This window comes from Capricornis sumatraensis, chromosome 13 (assembly GCF_032405125.1).
Source record: "Capricornis sumatraensis isolate serow.1 chromosome 13, serow.2, whole genome shotgun sequence".
NCBI classification, from domain to species: Eukaryota; Metazoa; Chordata; class Mammalia; order Artiodactyla; family Bovidae; genus Capricornis; species Capricornis sumatraensis.
In genome coordinates, this window is record NC_091081.1 from 21239740 (window position 1) to 21259200 (window position 19461).

At 45.8% G+C, this 19461-nt stretch overlaps 1 protein-coding gene across 2 annotated transcripts; it reads right to left on the reverse strand.

Moving 5' to 3' along the window:
• Positions 1–11496: 11496 nt before the first annotated feature.
• On the reverse strand, positions 11497–18205 carry VGLL2 (vestigial like family member 2). 2 transcript variants are annotated; one of them, XM_068985533.1, is made up of 4 exons: positions 18125–18205; positions 15246–15558; positions 12783–13313; positions 11497–11537 (listed from the first exon to the last, which is right to left on the reverse strand). In XM_068985533.1, the coding sequence occupies exons 1-4, from the start codon at positions 18203–18205 to the stop codon at positions 11497–11499; spliced, it is 966 nt and encodes a 321-aa protein (XP_068841634.1). The 2 variants fall into 2 exon arrangements, with proteins under 2 accessions (XP_068841634.1, XP_068841635.1); XM_068985534.1 differs by lacking the exon at positions 12783–13313.
• Between the last annotated feature and the right edge of the window lie 1256 nt (positions 18206–19461).

The window sequence follows — 19461 nt, forward strand, 5'->3', positions numbered from 1 at the left end:
ACATTATTTGGCCACTGTCAGGCCATTCTGACTTGGGGACTGACACCTGCTCAGTCTGGCTGACACCTACCTGGAACAGCACTGTAGTTCCAGGCTCTCCTCATCCATCCCTCCTGACTCTCTGTTCTTAACAGGTTTCAGGCCCGAATTGCAATCTGAAGGTCTTTTTTTTTTTAACCTACTCTTTCTCTCCCTCCCTTTATCTTTCCCAAACATTTATCCCAACAAATCATTTGCATATCTATTCCTCTTGACATCTGTTTCTTTGAGGCCCTTGACTAATATAGATAGTAGCAGGAACAGCCAAAGAAAACAGGTAGCAAGATGGGGTTTGGGGTCTGGCTCACTCATCACTCAAGGGGCTAAGAGGACCTCATCATGAAGGATATGTGGGGCGTGGACAGTCCTGGGCACAAAGTGGGAGCCCCAAGGGCTAAGGACTTCACCAGTGGTGAATAAGAAAAATGTTCCATGGAGGGTGCGATGATTCAGGCCTTGGAAAGACACAGAGGTGATAATGTCTATGAGAACACTGGATCTGGCTGGCTCGTATTAAGATGCCCTGATTCCCTGAAGAAGGATCATGAGACATCAAGGTTATGTAACAAATAAAGGCTAAGTGTGAGAGCTAGAGGACGTCTCTGATAGGTTAAAAAGAGACGTTTATAAACCGTCAAGTAAGAGCAAACACAAGTAAGGGGCAATCCTTGCATGTGCGTGTTACAGAGCTCCAGAGAGGTGGGACTGATCAGTCAAGGTAGGTCTGTTGAGAAAACCTAAGACCCTGAAACTCCGGACTGGGGAAAGAGACTGGATGGATGCCCCCAAGGAATTTGGCTCAGCAGACCCCTCTTACCCCTCCCTGCTTGTCGAGATGGCTCACAGCTCTAATGTCAGAGCCAGCACTCTGTACAGAAAGATACTCCTGTGGCCTCTCTACAGCAAGAAACATGGGCCCCCTCAGGAGCTGCACACACCTCCCCTGAACACTACCAACTTGATAACCAGGTTAAATTCCAGACTAGCCTGGCTTGGGATACACTGGATCTGACAGAAGAGGAAGAGACTACGTCTCAAAGGAACTACACGAATCAGCTAATACCTAATGGTGGGAGCCGTCTAGTCAAGGCTATGGTTTTTCCTGTGGTCACGTATGGATGTGAGAGTTGGACTGTGAAGAAGGCTGAGCGCCGAAGAATTGATGCTTTTGAACTGTGGTGTTGGAAAAGACTCTTGAGAGTCCCTTGGACTGCAAGGGGATCCAACCCAATCCATTCTGAAGGAGATCAGCCCTGGGATTTCTTTGGAAGGAATGATGCTAAAGCTGAAACTCCAGTACTTTGGCCACCTCTTGGGAAGAGTTGACTCATTGGAAAAGACTCTGATGCTGGGAGGGATTGAGGGCAGGAGAAGGGGACGACAGAGGATGAGATGGCTGGATGGCATCACTGACTCGATGGACGTGAGTCTGAGTGAACTCCGGGAGATGGTGATGGACAGGGAGGCCTGGCGTGCTGCGATTCATGGGGTCGCAAAGAGTCGGACACGACTGAGCAACTGAACTGAACTGAACTGAATGGTGGGAGCCAGGCATCCCTGATGGCTTAGCGGTGAAGAATCTGGCTGCCAGTGCAGGGGACACAGGTTTGATGCCTGGTCAGGGAAGATCCCATATACCTGCCATGGGGCAACTAAGCCCATGTGCCACAATTAACGAAGCCCGTGTGCTGAGAGCCCGTGCTCCACAATGAGAAGCCACCGCAGTGAGAAACCTGAGCACTGCAATGAAGAGCAGCCCTTACTCCCAGAAACTAGAGAAAACCCATACAAGGCAATGAAGACCCAGTGCAGCCAAATAGATAAATAATTGTTTAAAATGTGTAATAGGGATTGACATACTTGGTGGCTGGCTCACTGCATCTTTGACCTGTGGGGTGAAATGCATCATGGTGTGTGGAAGGCCAGACAACTCTGGAACTGTGCCTGTCTTCTCTTCCCTCCCTTGGCTGATACAGTAAGTTAAAAATACAATAGGATCCCAGGGAATTACAATGATTAGCACCAGCATTTATGTTAGAAGGTCACAGTGTTCATGGCTTCTGTCTTATTTCCTTGTATTTCACCAGAGCTCCTGAAAAAAACCACATGGACTCTGGAGAATAGCTATAGTGTAGCATGAGTTAATCAAATACTACCTCCGATTGCAGCTGCCATGCCAGGTGCAGTATCTTTGTTGTGTAACGTGCTTAGTTGCTCAGTCGTGTCCAACTCTTTGCAACCCCATGGACTGTAGCCTGCCAGGCTCCTCTGTCCATGGGATACTCCAGGCAAGAATACTGGAGTAGGTTGCCATGCCTTCCTCCAGGGGATCTTCCCAACCTGGGGATTGAACCCAGCTCTCCTGCATTGCAGGATTCTTCATCATCTGAGCCACTGTCTTTGCTAGAATATCTTAATAATGCCTCAAGTACATGGTATGTGTCCTGACATCTGCTTATTAGAGGATCTTAACGGATGCATCACCCTATTGCTGAGAGAAATAAAAGATTATTGAGAGCTGATCTTCAGGTTTATATAGAACTAGCTGATGACCTTGACAAGTGTGTGTAGTAGAATCTATGCTAGAGTTGGTACAAGAGAAGATGTAAAAGTTAGTGGAGAGAGCAAGAAGATGACTCATTTAAGGCCTGTTGCTGTTTAAAGGTAGCAGAGAAATGAGTTACTAAGTAAAAAGTGCTGTGCTAAGTCACTCAGTTGTCTTGGATTCTTTGTGACCCCATGGACTATAGTCCTCCAGGCTGCTCTGTCCATGGGGATTCTCCAGGCACAAATCCTGGAGTGGGTTGCCATGCCTCCTCCAGGGTAACTTCCCAACCCAGGGATCGAACTGGGTCTCTGGCATTGAAGCTGTATTCTTTACCAGCTGAGCTACCAGGGAAGCCCAGTAACTAAAAGGAGATGGGGTCAGAGAAGGTTGCTTTTTTCTAAGGCAGGAAATATTGCAGCCTGTTTTTATACTAATGGAAACGATCCAGCAGAGGGGGAGAAATGATGGTGCAGGAAGAGAGAGGACAACTGTTGAAGGGATGTCCTTGAGCAGAAGACCCAGACTGAGGATCCGGATAGAAGGACAGAAAAAGGATGTGTGCACGCGTGCGTGCTCAGCCGTTCAGTCGTGTCTCACTCTTGTGGCCCCATAGACTGTGGCCCACCAGGTTCCTCTGTCCATGGTGTTTTCCAGGCAAGAATACTGGAGTGGGTTGCCATTTCCTACTGCAGGGGATCTTCTTGACCCAGGAATCGAACCTGCCTCTCCTGCATTAGCAGGCAGATTCTTTACCACCGAGCCACTTGGGACACTAATTGCCTCCTAAAAGTGACAGAACCTCTCCCTACTCCTTTTATTAAGAGGATTTTTTTTTTAACTGAAGCAGGCTTTTAGACTACTTTTTTTCAACTTGTATGTTAAACCTTAGATGAACCTATATTTTAAAATTGCTTTGTACATAATAAAATAAAACAATTAATGCAATAATCTGTGTATTTTTCTCACAAGAGTTGGTGGTACCTGCTCAATGTACTTAATATCTAGTTGCTGCTGCGGCTAAGTTGCTTCAGTCGTGTTTGACTCTGTGTGACCCCATAGACGGCAGCCCACCAGGCTCCCCCGTCCCTGGGATTCTCCAGGCAGGAACACTGGAGTGGGTTGCCATTTCCTTCTCCAATGCATGAAAGTGAAAAGTCAAAGTGAGGTCACTCAGTCGTGTTCGACTCTTCATGACCCCATGGACTGCAACCTACCAGTCTCCTCTGCCCATGGGACTCTCCAAGGCAAGACTATTGGAGTGGGTTGCCATTGCCTTCTCCGAATATCTAGTTGAGGAGGTAAAGAACATTAAAGTCAAGAGAGAATGAGATAATCTTTAGGGTTATTGCAACCTTTTAAATCCTGAACTCATGTCACAAGATATTAAATAATAAATGGAAAATACATGGCATAGACATTAGGTAGCAAGAGTTCTGATACAGGTGAGACCACTCACTGTGTCTAGTGTGGAGACAAGGCTTTGTGTAAGAGGGAGAACTTTAGTGAGATGTCAAAGAATTGATAGCATTTGGATGAGAGGGCAGTTGGGTTGAAGGTTTCCTAATAGCACACGAGGGAGGAATTTACCAGGAAGCTTCTGTAGAATATAAGAAAGACATTGCTGAGTATGCTAACCCAGAGGAGCAGTCTAGTAGAATTGTTATGATGATGTACCCTTGAGCTGAAAGAATCTGATGGTGAGCTGGGTGTCCTCCTGGGAACTGTGACAAGACAGATCTAACCTCATTCTGAGCATCCATATGGACATGAGAGCTAGGAAGCATAGAAACTAGATCAGGAAATGAGCAGACAACATGGAAAGCGTTTTTTATAATGTCACTTTTAGAACTTTTCTGTTTATAGTAAGTAAGAAGAAGGAGAATAAAGCTTGTGTAATTGAGTTCAAATTAGAAAGTCCTCTAATAAAGAAGTGACAAAAATTAAATTTGCACTCTAAAGTAGCAGTGAAAATGTAGTCAGAAACTTTCATGATCTAAAGAACATACATTATTAAGTGGTATAAATTTAACTTAATGTCTTGCCCTCGTTGTTGTTCTGTGACACATGGAGTCAGTGGAATCTGTACTTTCTACCTCAGTCTCCTGAGACCCAAAGCCTGTATTAGCCTGCAGCCTGGTATTTTATGGTAATGAAGCTTTATTTGTTTTTCAAGTTTTTATACATTTTATTTTTTTTCTTTTTATTGGAGTATAGTTGATTTAAAATAGTTTCAATACAATTTATATCACAAACATACAAACCAAGAAAAGGAGATGGTAGTAACTTACCGGTGGATTTAAAATTTTTTCAGTCCTTAAACATCAAATACCCAGATGTCCCAAACTTCAGTGAAAGATGACGGAGCCTATATTATAATTTTTAAAATTTATTAGAGAGTTTGAAACAGTTAAGTGTACAATTGTGAATAAAAATTTCCTTCTCATCAACCCCAAGTGAATATGACTGTACCATGGTTTTCCCTTAGGATACAAGTCTGACACTTCCCTAGACTCTTTTCTTATTCCTTTCAAAAAGTACAAGAATGTGTTTTTAGAAGAAGCCTTTGAACAAGGAGGAACAAATATCATAAACCCTGTTCTTTGTGTTTCTTACCAAATCTGTCAACGCCCTCTGTCAGTTTCTGAGTGTGGAGGAGAAACTGCCTGAGGTAAAAACAGGATTTCACACTTCACAAAGCAAGGTGGAAGAATACAAGTAATACAGAACCTTTAGATATATGGAAATGACCTTCCAGATATGTCAAGAAATTCCCCCCAAAAGTTGCTACAATAAAAAAAGTGCTGTTACCAAATGAGAAAACATCCCATTGTTTTCTGAGATGTATTACACAGTGGGTAAAATGCGCTAGAAGGAAAAAAAAATAGGATTGTGTCTAGTAAAAATAAAAAGCAGTAACAGAAAGTTTTATTTTTTGTTTGGTTTCTACCCTGTTTCTTGAAATACCATGACTGGCCCAGGGCCAATAATGTCGTTGCCAAATATAAGGGCAAAGCAGTAATAATGAGAATTAGCAGAAAAATAAATAAGTTCTGACATTCTCATCAGTTATAATGCATGTTCTAAGCAATTGTGTGTTTATATTTTTAAGATACTTGATTTGTTCTTCCTAAGTGAAAGCTATTTTTATGTGAAGTACTCTAAAGAAGCTTCCAAATTATGAGGTAAATAGAGTGTTTTACTAAATACATATATAGACTATAAATACATATATTATTTGTACATCTATAAGCTATAAATACATATATGATGTATACCTATAAATACACATATAGACTAAACTATGTACTCATTAAATAAATGTTGGTAAAAATCTCTAAGTGGTAACTAGATCATTAGTCATGCAACTATTGATTAGAAATAAAAAGTTAATATTTTAGTTTTGTTTTTCAAATTTTAGCCTACCTTTCACCTAAACTTCTTATAGGTAATAACAATTGTATACTTATTACACAATTTTGATAGGAAATGGAAACGATAATGACAGAGGAGGATAGTTTGAACAAAATCACTCTTTAATGAACTAGAAATTTTGGGAGAAAAGTAGGACTACGGCTTACTAGGAGATTCTAAGGACAAAACAAAGGAACAGAAAATATGCTGCTGTTGTTTTTCTAGATGAAACAAATGAATTCAATATAATAAAGGAAAGTTGCTTCTGTTTTAGAGGAGCTTAGTTCCATAAGAGTTCACTGGTAGATGCCTGGAAACACTGTAATTTGAGATAGAACATGACACCATGTGTGGAGAACTTTAGATTTTTCTCTTACTGAGTTAAGTTATAAAGTGAAAAAATCCAAATAGAGGATGATGTTTTACCAAAGTATTAATTATTCCAGTAAATTCACTATATATATTGCGCTGAACAATGTTTCCCTAAACATTAATTCTTCAGTCAAATATTTACTTCTTTTCCCCCAAAGGGGATTTGTCTATTTTCTTAAAGTGAGTTTGGATTAGCAGAATCACCTCTGCTGACTCTCATCAGCCGCTCTGCCTGGATGCAGTGTCTCCACTGGGGCGGAGGTCAAGGCTGGAGACAACTGCGGGCTCCTCCTGAAGGCTGCCTTGCCTTTTTAGGGTATGAGGGTCTCTCTGTGTTTAGGATAACATGATTGACAGCTCTGTTCCAGCTCCAATTAGCACCCTATAATTTATTAGCTTCTGCTTTCAGATTATGCGTTAACTTTACAAATATTCCAACCATGGAAACAGCAGCTATCAAGTGTCTCTTTCCTGATCCAGCCCTCTGGGGCTGGAGTGAAATACAAGGAAAGAGTGATACAGTTGGTCTGTCAAGTGAGAATAATCATTTGTGTCTGTGTCTGAGGGCATGGGGTCTCTGATTTCTCTTTAGGCCTGCATTAGTGATGTGTGTATTGGTAGATAAATAGATTTTATCATGTGTGCATATGTGGTATTTGTAGATAAACAGATTCTATCGTGTGAGTGTTGTGTATGTGATATTTACAGATAAACAGAGTCTATCGTGTGGATCCTGTATTTGTATTATGAATTTCATTTATTTATGGGACAGGAAATAGAACTGGTAATGAGGAAATATGAAATTTATGTTTGCTTTACCCTGTTGTTTAAACGTCAAAACATCAGTTACGTGCAGAGAGCAACTGTAGTAATGATCGTGCCTTTAGGTTGCTTTTCCCTTAACTCCAGATTTTAGAAATATGCAACAAATAATGAATAAGTCCTAAAACTCTTGCAAGGAAGAAGGGAATATAGACAGCAAAGACTTTCACAGATATAAAATGATCCACAGACGGTTAAAGCAATTTTATAAAGAAATCTTATGTTTTCTGGTTTCGTTTAAAGTCTTTTCAAATATCTTTCCATTTTTCCTCCATGCTTTGATACCTGGTGAGTTATGTTTAAAAATGCAGCTTATGGACATGGCATTCATACGGAAAGCAGCTTAAGTTTTATTTTTAAAAATCTCCTCCAACTCTGAAGTAACCAATCACTAAGTGTTTAAAAAAAAAAGCTTGTTTATTTTGACAGAAGGTATATGGGTGCCTGCATATAAGTACAGGATTTATGATTCTAAGTATTAATAAATGGGAGGTTAAAATTACCTTACGAGTTGTTTCCCCCCGTTTGAAAGGGCTCAGAAATGCAGTACTTACCCAGGAAGAGTGGCAAGGGAAGCTTCCAGTCAGGCAGTCTGCGTTCCCAACACCCACCATCTCTGCCCTCCCTCCCATCCAGGCCTGAATCAATCTTAAGTCATTGCTAGAATTTGCCACGCATTGAAATAGAACTTCAAAGGGGAAATGAGACAAGACGGCAACTCCTATTAAACCAGAGGAGTAGAACAGATAGAGTTCCCTGCAGTTGGATGACTGAGTTCTCAGCCAGAGGGCATTCGGCAACAGGATTACTTGGTAGCAGAGAGCTGTCTCTCCCCTTTTCGTCACCTCTCCCTCAGCGGAGGCCAAGTGCAAAGGGAAAACCGGGGGTAAGGACGACACCGGTGCCAACTGGGATGATTAGAGGAGAATCTCATCTCCTTGAGACCCCAACTGGGTATAATATATGCAGACACATCATGGTTACCTTTCTCCTGTCATCCCTCCTTTCCTTCAATGTCTTTTTTTCAACTACTAGGGCCTCCTCTAGTCTGCACGGTTTCACGAATACTAGCAAGACAAGCATGAGAATTCATCCTTTACATGACCTGGTAGGCCTAAAAGAATGTTGAAAAAATGTCAGTTAGGGCTACGAATTCACCAAAGTTCCCTCTGAAACTATTACGCAGATCTGAACGATGGGAGTCCCAGGGCTTCTTGCATTTCTACTTCGGGAACGTAAAACATGGAGGGAAGCGCTCTGCTCTGCCTGTTCCATGCGCCAGGTCACTGGAGCCCTGCTCGTCAGTCTGGAAGGTCTGTTCAGGACTGCCCCGAAGGCCAGTTCCAGTGAATGAGTCTCCTCACCAGCAACCTGATATTCAGGTCAGATGCAGCTCAGAAGAGAGGCTTCAGTGATCAGAACCTCGTGGCTGGGAAAAGGCTCCCTGTGGGTTCTGATCAGAGATCTTGAGTGCTAACATAGGTGGAGCTCAGGGAAAGCTTCTGAGAGAGGGAAGAGACTACTAGGAAAAGATGTCCAGCAGAGAACACACTTGCTGTCTTCATCTGTACACTCACTGGCAAGTTTTTAAAAGTGCACTGAAAGGGAATGCATTTTATTTATGCTTGTATACACTGGGGATCCATGCCAATGGAACATGGATTTTAAAAATCACAGAGAAGTCCAAAGTTAATTTTAGTTATTGCTTCAGTGTCCAAACCTCAGACTAACATGCTTAACACGACTTGGTTAGGTTGGGTGTGAAGAGCTTCAGAGCAAAGAAGGCTAAAAATACTGAAATGAATTACTAAGAGATGCAATAATAAGTCCTTCCTAGAGATGAATGGAACTCTGCATCTCGTTGCATGGTCTGCAGGTGGGAGTCTGGACAATGTCTTGTGATATTTCCTTTGAGACCTGGGATTCTATACATTCTAGAATGCCAGTCTTTGCTGCCCTGCCTCTTCATCTTCTGTGGAGGAGAAAGTAAGCCCAAAGTTGAGCATCTCAAGACAAGTCAGAAGTGGATCAACAGTTACTGTTGTGGGTAACAGTGCAGTCTCTGCCCCCTGGATGCCCCAGGGGTTGGCTTCCTGGCTCTGCACTTACTAGCTATGTGACTGGGCAGATTACTCCTCCTCTGTGAGCCTCTGTGGTAATAAGTACTACAAAGAAATGTTGTGAGGTTGAGTTAACCTATATATAAAGCCCTCAGACCAGTGCCTGGAAAAATGATAAACAATTAATATTTGTTATTGTTATATACAATGCAATCATTAACGGTTATTACTGACTGCTATCACATCTGGGGAAATATAATCATCTAGTACATTCCATCTGAGCAAAACCAGTAGCAGGTTCTTTAATGATCACAGTCTACTTATCAGGTACCAAAATGATAGAAGAGATGGGTAACTCTGCTAAGCCATACTCTGAATAAGGTCCCCTAACTGCATCCACCTCTTGAGAATATTATCCAAGATAAATGGTATTTGCCTCTTGTGTTATAATGAAGGAAGAGGAGAATTCCTATGGGCAGAGGAGCCTGGCGGGCTACAGTCCATGGGATTGCAAAAAATCAGACACGTTATAATGAAGATCAAGATTTGAATTAATATTTTATGCTTTAACAGCCTTCAAGGGCAACTTTGGAACAACATTAACTCTCTTTAGGGAAAGAACACAAATAACTTTGGCATCAAGGGAACATAAAACCATTAAGTTCTTAATAAATTCTTTTTTTTCTGGCCTAGTTGTATGTTTGGTTTCTTAGCCTAGCTGATCAACGTATAAAACAACCAAGATTTCAAAAACATTTTAAAACTGAGTACTTTACTATCTTAAGAGTGTGGAATCTAAGAAGTAATGATAATTCTCTTTTGGGGAATAATGTGTGTATCTGATCGAATGGTGCACAAGTCGCTTTTCCTATACATCTCTTTTACTTGATGAAAGCTATCAGGTAACCTGGGCTTCCTTGGGCCATGATTTTCTCATTTATGAAACAACGTGGGAATACCTAACTTCTCCATCTCCAAGGTTGATACAAGGTGGAAAGGAGTTCTCAGATTTCATGGCATGGCAAACACTTTGGAAAACCAAAAATACTTACACAAAGTGATTTTACTTACTGACATCAGGTCATATTACTATAAATTATTTTACTCTATTAGAGAAAAACTAAGACATTTGTTTTCCTTTGAAGAAATAACACAGCAACCTAGTGGTAAACAAACATCTTTAATGTTCGTTTCTTCTTCCTCATCACCTTCAGTTTTGCCCACACATGTACCCCTTCCCCTGTCCCAATACTGAAGGGGTCAAATCATGACCATAGAGACTGAGAAGAATATTTGAGATTCCCAAGACTCCATGGACATCTCTTCCCCTTGTGGTGATTCCTAGTTCTTCTTGGGAGACCATTGGGGTCTCTAGAGGCTTAATTTTTTTTCCCTCCCATCCAGAGGAGGATAGAGGGAGGGACAGAACTTGTGGGAGAGAAGGCAGAGAGAGTTTTTTCTTTCATCATAAAATGTCCTTTGTAAAAAATATGATATACACACACATGTATAAAACATATCCAGCGCAATTGCAATTGTTGTGCCAAACACTGGGAACTGCCACCTTGGTCGATGTATTTCTGGAGTTTTAAACAGTTGTCCTACGACAGCTGCATTTCAGTAAGACTTGGGCAGGTGGCTCCAGATAAGCCACTTGCCACTCACATTCAGGCTGAGGCTTCTATGTTCACAGTCTGAAAGAAAAGGTGTGTCTTTGTGTCTGGAGTGGGTGTTGCAGGGAGGGAGTGGGCAGGAAGGGAGCTGGAGGCTACAGGTGAGGAAGAAAGAACTGGCTTCTTTTGACTTCTCTACCATATAGTCTTCGATGCAAATACAAAGACATTTTCAGTGTGAGGATATTGACGTCAGCAGTGCTGTGATCCCACTACTTAATGAAATGATTCACACCAGCATAAAAAAAATATTCACACCAAAACGTCTCTTTTTCTTTCCTTCTTTCCAAGAAAACCATGATATCTTGTCACCTGAGTGATCTCACCACGGACAGTTCCAGTGATTTGTCCAAAAGTCATTGAGCGTCATTCAGAGTCTCTGGGTCTGCTCTTTTGGCAGAAGGCATTCTTTTTAGATGAAAACTCGGTCGCGTGTGTTTTGGTTCTCCTGATACACGGAGCAGTTTGAAGTCTCTGCCTTCCCCCATGTCCTCATCCATGAAGTGAGAGGCACAGATGCTGAGCCTCCAAGGCTGGTCAGAAGGGAAGGGGCAAGGGGAAGGTCAGCAGATCAGCTCAGGAGGGATGCACCACAGAGGGAGTAACGACGAGCTGCAAACCAAGATCAGAAGCTGTTACAAACCCACTTGATTTCAGCTCTGAATGTCACCAATTGTGCTATGCAGAGACCTACAGGGAAGAAGGTGGGCTGTCTAAAACCAGTACAGATCCTTGCTTTTGTCCTGAGGCTGCAAACCTGAAAACAGAGAGAAAATAAAAGGGAGAGAGAGAGGGAGAAGAGACAGAGAGAGGGAGAGAAGGGGGTGGGGGAGGGAAGGCACAAGGTATTTAAAGAAAGAGAAAGACAAACACCACTGTTTTATTGTGAAAGTCACAGAATTCATCTAAAGGGCATGAATGAAAGTAAAAGCAAAGCAAACAAATGTCACATCTGCACCTGAGGGAACAGAAAGCGGGGCAAGACTACAAGCCAATTTATTTGCAATTTTTTTTTCCATTTTGCCCTAAAAATAAAGCAAACAAAAAAGTAAACCCTTATTTGAATGTTCCTTTCAAATTCAACTCTTTAAGCTAGGGATGTAATATTACCACTAACAACGTATTCTTTAAGTTTTCTGTTTTCAAGAGACCTGTTTCATTTGGCAATTAAGTTGTTATCAGTCATGGGTCATATTTGTATGACTTGTAACTATCACTAGGTGACAAGACCCTCTCCGCCCCTCAAGTTGTAGAGGATTTTAAACTACATTCTTAGCAGGTACTCTAGATCAGCGCTGTCCAATAGAAACAATGGAAGCCATGGGTATAATTCTAAATTGTCTGGCAGCCACATTGAAAAAAGTAAAAAGAAACAGGTGAGAATTAATTTAGTAATATATTTTATTTAACCTTATATATTTAGTATGCAATGTTGAAACATGCAATCAATATAAAATATAATGAGATGAATTTTACATTCTTTTTGGGGACAAAGTCCTGAAATCCAGTGTGTATTATACACTTACAGCACACCCCAATTCAGCCTGGCCACGTTTCATGTGCTCAGCCGACACACGTGGCTGCTGGCTACGGTACTGAACAGCACAGAGCTAGAACCTCTCCGACAAATTTTATTCTTAAAAAATCCTCTGTAATATTAACCGGCCACTTTCTCATTTTGTCCACACCGATGACAGAGTCATCTGTCTGCTGAAACACAACTCCGCTATGTGCAGACCTTCGCGCCTCAGGGTCACTGGGGTCTCCAAGGAGAACTAAACGGGCTCCCCGGCTCAGCCCAGTTTGGGGCACAGGGCAGGAGGGGCCCGGGGATGCCACATCCCCTCTCCCGCTTACCTGAGTCCACGCTGAGGCCCAGACCCCCGGGCACGTCCCCCGCGGGGCTCGCGAAGGGTCCCCCGGGCGCGGCCCACGCGGCGCTGGCCGGCTCGCCCTTGGCGGAGAGCTCGCAGGGCGGGCTGCCGGGCGCGGGGGCCGGGGCTGGCGCGAGGCGGGCCGGACGCCCGGAGGCGGCGGGCATCAGCAGCGGCCCGTAGCGCGGGTCGAAGTGCGGCGCGTAGACCTCGTGCACGGCGGTGGGCCGCGGGTAGGCGGCGGCCTGGGCTCCGAGGGCGCCGCCCAGCGCGTACGGATGGTGCGGGTGCGCGTGGTGCGGGTGCGCGTGGTGCCAGGGCTCAGCCGTGCCCTGGTGCAGGTGGCCGTGCAGCGCGGCCGGCGAGTAGGGGTCGGCGGCGGCGGCGGCGGCGAAGGGCAGCTCCGAGTGCGCTGCGGCCAGTGGGCTGCCCAGCGGTGCGGGCACCGGCGTCTGGTAAGCGCTGTTCCAGAAAGAGGCGGGGAAGCTGCGCTGGCTCATGGGGTAGGAGCCGTCTTCGGGCGAGCGAGGCGGAGGGAAGGGAAGAGAGAGAGAGGAGCGCGTCACCGTCGGGAGACGGTCGCCGACCGACCCCGCGCGGCCGCCGGAGAGCTGATCGCTCCGGTTGGGCGAAGGGCGGGAAGGGCGCTTGTCTCGCGGGGCTGCGGCCTGGGAACGCGAGGTCTGGGAGGAGTGCCGCGCCCTCGCAAGTGGCGGAGGTATTCCCGCTGCGGGAACCCCGCTAGTGGCGGGGTGAGGAACCGCGGAGCTTTCTTCCGCAGCCCCAGTTTCGTGGAGCGGGGAGCTTCCCTCGGACTCCGAACCGGGCCCCCTCGGGCCAGAAGCGGCCTCGCCTTCCAGGCCTCTTCTCAAGCTAAGGCTACCTCTTCCCGCTCTTGGTTGGTCGCATAGCGATCTCACTACCCCCTCTCGCATTTCAGCCTCCCTTGCTCCAGAAATCGTGCCCCTCCAAGGCCTCTGATAGACTGGAAGTCCATCGACATATTTCGGAGTCTTGCTATTATTGGCCTCCTTTCTAGAAACTTTCTTTCAAAAAGCTTTTTTTTTTTTTTTCCCCCTAGAAAGTAAACTTGACATGTTAGAAGTGCAGCTGTATTATTTGCACAGAGGGACACTAACGGACAGGTCTTTTCCTTTTTAATTAACAAACTTTATGCATCAAAGTGTGGGTGCCAGGAATAATATAATTATAATAATTATTATTGTCCTTGTCATTGTTGACCCCTAGTGTCTGGAAGCATTTTAAGCGAGCAGCATTTAGATCAAATGTGTTGCCTTTAGTGAGGAGGAAAGGAAGGAAAGGCATTTAATGAAAAGGACCTTGGAGAAGGCATCTGCATTTCATAGTCGATAATTTAAAATGCTTCGAAAATGCATTCTAAGTGAACAGTCTATTAAAAACATTTAGGCAACTGGAGAATAAAAGGAATGTTTTGTTTTGGGATCTTGTCTAGGCAAGGCTTGTACGAAAGAATAGATTTAAGAAAAAATGGAAGGTCGATGGTTGTCATTTCCCCCAAAATGTAATACTTGTTTTCCTTTTTACAATAAAGTACTCATTTCCCATCTTGGTACACATCAAAAACTAAGATTAGTGAGAAACTTTACCAAATAGTTACCTCGGTGGAGATTTCAGAATAGAAGAGAGAGCTCCTTGACTTGTCCAAGAAGCCATTGTCCCAGAGTAGCTAAAGCAGGGCTTTGTGAGAATGGTAAAGTAATAGAGGGGATGTGTTTGGGGAAAACCTTTAGAGGTGTTTTGGCTACCCTTAAAGTCTTATTTCTTTTTGACTTTACTTGCTTATTGAAAGACATTCTCTGCTTCAAGATTTCCCAATTAATTGAAATCTGGCAAAAGGCATAAGTAGGTTTTAGGAGACATTCTTCAGCAGGTTTTGCTTGTAATGCATTCTCAGACATTTTTCTTTGGAGATATTTTCAGAAAGGGACTAAGGGCCCTGAAAGCTATTGTACTTGAAGATCCACCCTCTCCACCCCTGACTTGGGAAACCTCATATTTCCATGGCACATTTACATATATTTTCTAGTTGCCTTACTGTCATCTCCAGGGGTAGTTAAGAGGGCAAGTGTTATTCTAATTTTAGAGACCAGTAAATAGAGTGACCTCCAAGAGGTTAAGAGACTTGCCCAAGGTCATATTGCTAGGGAGTGGTGGAATCCAATGCACAAACCAAGGGCTACCAATTCAAGGCTATTGATTTTCCTAGGCCACTGCTCTGCTCTGCTTCCTCAAGAAGAGATCTTATGCCTGCCTGTATCTATTCCTCCTCCGATTTCCTTACCCTCCCCCGATGCCCCATCTCACCTCTTCTCTTAACACCTATAGTTCTTTCAGCTGCCCCTGCAGGTGGACCCCAGGCTGTGCGAGCTCTCAATCCCCTTTTGTTGGTGAGGCCCGTACTTACCCCGCCAGGGCCCGGAGCTCCGCGGGGCTTTGCTGCTTGTACAGCTTGGGGAATAGCTGCTAGGCTGGCTCAGGGCCCTGCTGAAGTGCTCGTCTACAACGGAGCTGATGTCTCCCTGGAAATAGGTGAAAAGGACGCAGCGGGAGTTGATGTACTCCGCCTCTGGTGGGCGCTCTTTCTCCGGGCTGCCTTCTTCTTCTTTTATACTAGCCGGAGTTTGGCTGGAGAAGGAGGAGCTGCCACTGCCGCTGCTGTTGCTGGGGCTGGCGTTGCACTCCTGGGCTTCTTGCATTTTGGAATAATAGGCTAGTTTCTGCTCAAAGGAGAAATAATAGAGAAGTCAATTTCAAAAGACATAACAAGTTGGGTTCCGACTGCACTCCCTCATCCGGATCCCTAAGGTAACCAGGAGCAACTGCCTTCTGTGAGTGCCTATGCCGGTCCTCAATAACCTCAATAATGTGGGCCGCAGTCCGCAGGCCTTTCAACCTGCAGCTGAACAAAGGTGGAGTTCCTGAGAGGTGGGGTCCTTCTTGGAGCTTATCTCCCCAGAATTGTTGCTAGGCTACAGAGAAAACTGTCTGAAGGTGTCAGGGTGAAGGTCCTGGAAGAAGCCTAAGCAGTTTGACCGCAGAGGCAGGCACAAGGCAGATATATTTTTAAAATCAGGCTCCAAGGGTAAAGGGCACCCAAGTCCAGTTACAGCCTGACTGTTCCTTGCTGAGAATTCAGGGCAGACGTACAAGATGCAGGATTAAGCATCTTCGTGATAGAACATGAAGGTAACAAAATCCACTCCACGCAACCAGGATGTAAAGGAAGAACTGCTATGGGGTAAAAACATGGAATAACAACATGATATGGATCATTTTAATAAACGGAAGTTGGTATGTGGTCATCCATGAGCTGGCTATTTTAAAAGTCTCAGCTTATAGAGAGACCTTCTTTTGAGAAAGGAAAAGCCAGTGGGTTATTTCTACCCTCACCATCAGTGTTTATTGAGGAAAAAAAGGAATGAAAAGAAGCAGAGGATGATCTTGGCTGTGAGGCTGGGTAAATGATGACTGTCTGATAGTGATTTACAAAACCAAGTGTAGTTGCTGAAATGTTTTCTTCGCAATAAGCAATGGACAATGCAATGCTAAAGCAGTACGCAGACAGAGGTGTCCTTTGGGAGACCCTGATCTTACAAAACTGAACAGAGATCTTGGTGATATAGATTGGTCGAGGGTCAGGGAGGAGAAAGGACCAAACAGATAGAAAACCAACCCACCTTTTTCTCTTTGTAATACTCCCAGCCTGGGAAGAAGCTCATCTTAGGCACTGAAGCTAAAAGACTGAAGTTATTTAGCTACAGCACCATTTCTACCATATTCCCACTTGGCTTAAAATGAGAGACTCTGGTGATTCCTAAAGTTAACACTGAGACTAAATAAACTCCTAGTTGCAAAGTTTTACAAAGGAGAGGAGGAAGGGAAAAAGCAAAAACCAAAAATGCAAAATCTACCCATTCCATCATTAATTTATCAGGAAATTTTCAAATATATATTTTGCAAGCAAAATTTGGCAAAAAATGGTCTCAGGCACTGGGGTGTATTTCAGTTTTCCCAAAACAGGAGTCCAGGCTCTCACTTTGGAACCCGCTCAGGACTCCCAGCAGAGAAGGCTATGGCACCCCACTCCACTACTCTTCCCTGGAAAATCCCATGGACAGAGGAGCCTGGTAGGCTGCAGTCCATGGGGTCGTGAAGAGTCAGACAGGACTGAGCAACTTCCCTTTCACTTTTCATTTTCATGCATTGGAGAAGGAAATGGCAACCCACTCCAGTGTTCTTGCCTGGAGAATCCCAGGGTCTGGGGAGCCTGGTGGGCTGCCGTCTCTGGGGTCACACAGAGTCAGACACGACTGAAGTGACTTAGCAGCAGCAGCAGCAGCAGCAGCAGCAGCAGCAGGACTCCCAAAGGATCCCCCCTCCACCCACTGGAGTGTGTGATCTTATTCTTTTCCTTGACTACTGTCACCAGTTTCAACTACATCAGCTGAGGACTGAAAGAAAAATGTTCAATCAGAAAATTCCCAGAGAATAAAAATTGGAATAATTAAACAAAACGAAGAGTTTGCAGAACCGGGGCCAGTGGTCCTCTCGAAAGTGAATTTGTTGATGGCAGGGCAGCCGGATTCAGCTACTCAGGCTAGCGAAAGGCTAGGTATTAATATTATCTATTAAACTGGCCCCTACCGGGTCAATCGTACCCAGAAGTTTGGGTCAATAATATTCTCCAGAACTTTGCAAAGTAAAGATTATAGTCAGCGAGTTTCGTGCGGTTCTCTTTATAATGAATTCGCTGGTTCTGAAATTAACTGGCCCGATCGTTTAAGAATTGAAACGGGGATTAAAAAAAGGCTTTGATAAGCTTGCATGGATGAGAACGCGAGTCTTTGCATCTCAGAAAGACAGAGGCAGACCCTTGCCTTTGTTTCGTCGTCACTCTCACCTTTGGGACCAAAGTTTGGTTTTCTCTGCGTGAGCTTTGCCGGCATCTCCGCGAGCAGGCACGGGGCTCGAAACAATCTGGAGTCCAACAGACTCCAAAGAAACAACGCGGTCCGCGAGATCCTGGTCTGATTATTCCTAGGAAATCCGGGGCGCGCATTAGCAGGGCTTAGCTGCCTTCCCGAGAGAGCAAACGGGCAAGCTAAAGGGGTTAGCTCAACCTATTAGGTGGCAGCGCGGGCAGTCCCCGCATCCGAGGCGCCCGCGGCTGGTCGGCCTCCCTTGGACCGGCGCGGAGGTACCGGGAACCTCGGAGCACTGGCAGTACTGGGGCAGCCGGGGCGCGCCACCTGCTACACGGGCCGGACGAGAGGAGACACGTACCTGGTGGTAGGGGGTGTAAGCGGCTGCGAAGTAAGGCTGGGGAGGACCATAGACTTGGTACATAACATCCAGACAGCTCATGGCTTCCCGCAGCGGAGACTTTTAAGTGTTTTATCGTCAACTCTCCTCGGACGGCTGAGGGCAGGGATGCTGCCTGGGCGCCACTTGGACCCGAGCTCCCGAGTCATCCGCGGCGGAGAGAGGGGCAGCGCGCTCCGCGGCTCGGGATCCCGCTCGCACGCTGCCTTCCCACCCCTGCAGTTCCAGCCGCCACCGCGCTCCGAGCTGGAAGCGCCCGGGCTCCCGCTAGTGGGCATTTAAACCCCACGCGGGGCCGGCGTGCTGACGCCACTCCTGGGCCGCAGAGGCGGGCGGGAGGGGGCGTCGGGGGCGGGGACCGGGGGGCCAATGGACTGAGAGGGACTAGGGACCGAGGGGCTGCCGGTGCGTTTTCCCGGGACACCCGGCGGCGAGCCTATGCCCAGGGGCGAGGCGACCTGCGCAGCCCGGAACTTGAGCGCTGAGGCTTCGCACCGTGAGGAGTAGGGATTTTCCAGGCTAACGCCGGAGGGGCAGGAGGACGGAGAGGAGAGGGGGGAACTGGGGATCTTAGGTTTGGAGAGAGGATGTTGTGGCATGGTGGGGAAAAGTCTTTGGGGAGAGCCCCGACCCCACAGTGGAGAATTGAGCGTGTGCGTCCGGGGTGACGAGGTGAGAGAGTCTCTGCGCTCGGCTCCTGGGGGGAGGAGCGGCGCCATGCCCAGGAATCCCCTAGGAGATCCGGATCTTCGCAGATAGGATGTCAGAGTCCGGGAACTCCTGCCGCGTAGAGGAGCTCCCTCGGCGGGGAAATGGCTGCGGCCGAAGCCTGTGTAACCATTGCCCTACGGCACCTCCTTTGCGCCCCCTCGGAGCCGATCCACTCGCCGTCAGCTCCCACACCTCTCAATTCCATTCACTGAGGCGGGTCCCTACTATCCCTCTAGAGTAAGATCCCCGCCCCTTTCTCCTGGATGTCCTCCATCCGAACCCGCTGGGTCCGCGCTCTTCGCGCCCCGCCTCCGGCTCCTCTCTGTACACGCTGCTTTCGAGGAGTCCAGGAGGCCTTACCCAGCCCCCGGCCGCCCCGAGTCTCCTCGGCCGGCATCCTTTTAAGTTTCAGTAACTTTTTGGAACAAGGACTCGTTGGCTGCAAGAGGAATTATCTTAGGCACTGCAGGGAGGTCAGAGAGGGCTTTTGCTGAGTCTTCAGTCGGTAATACAGCAGCTGTGAAAGAGGATACACTCCAATTGTGAAACTCGCCTTGCGCATCGCCGTTCTTTCCAGAGAGCTTTCC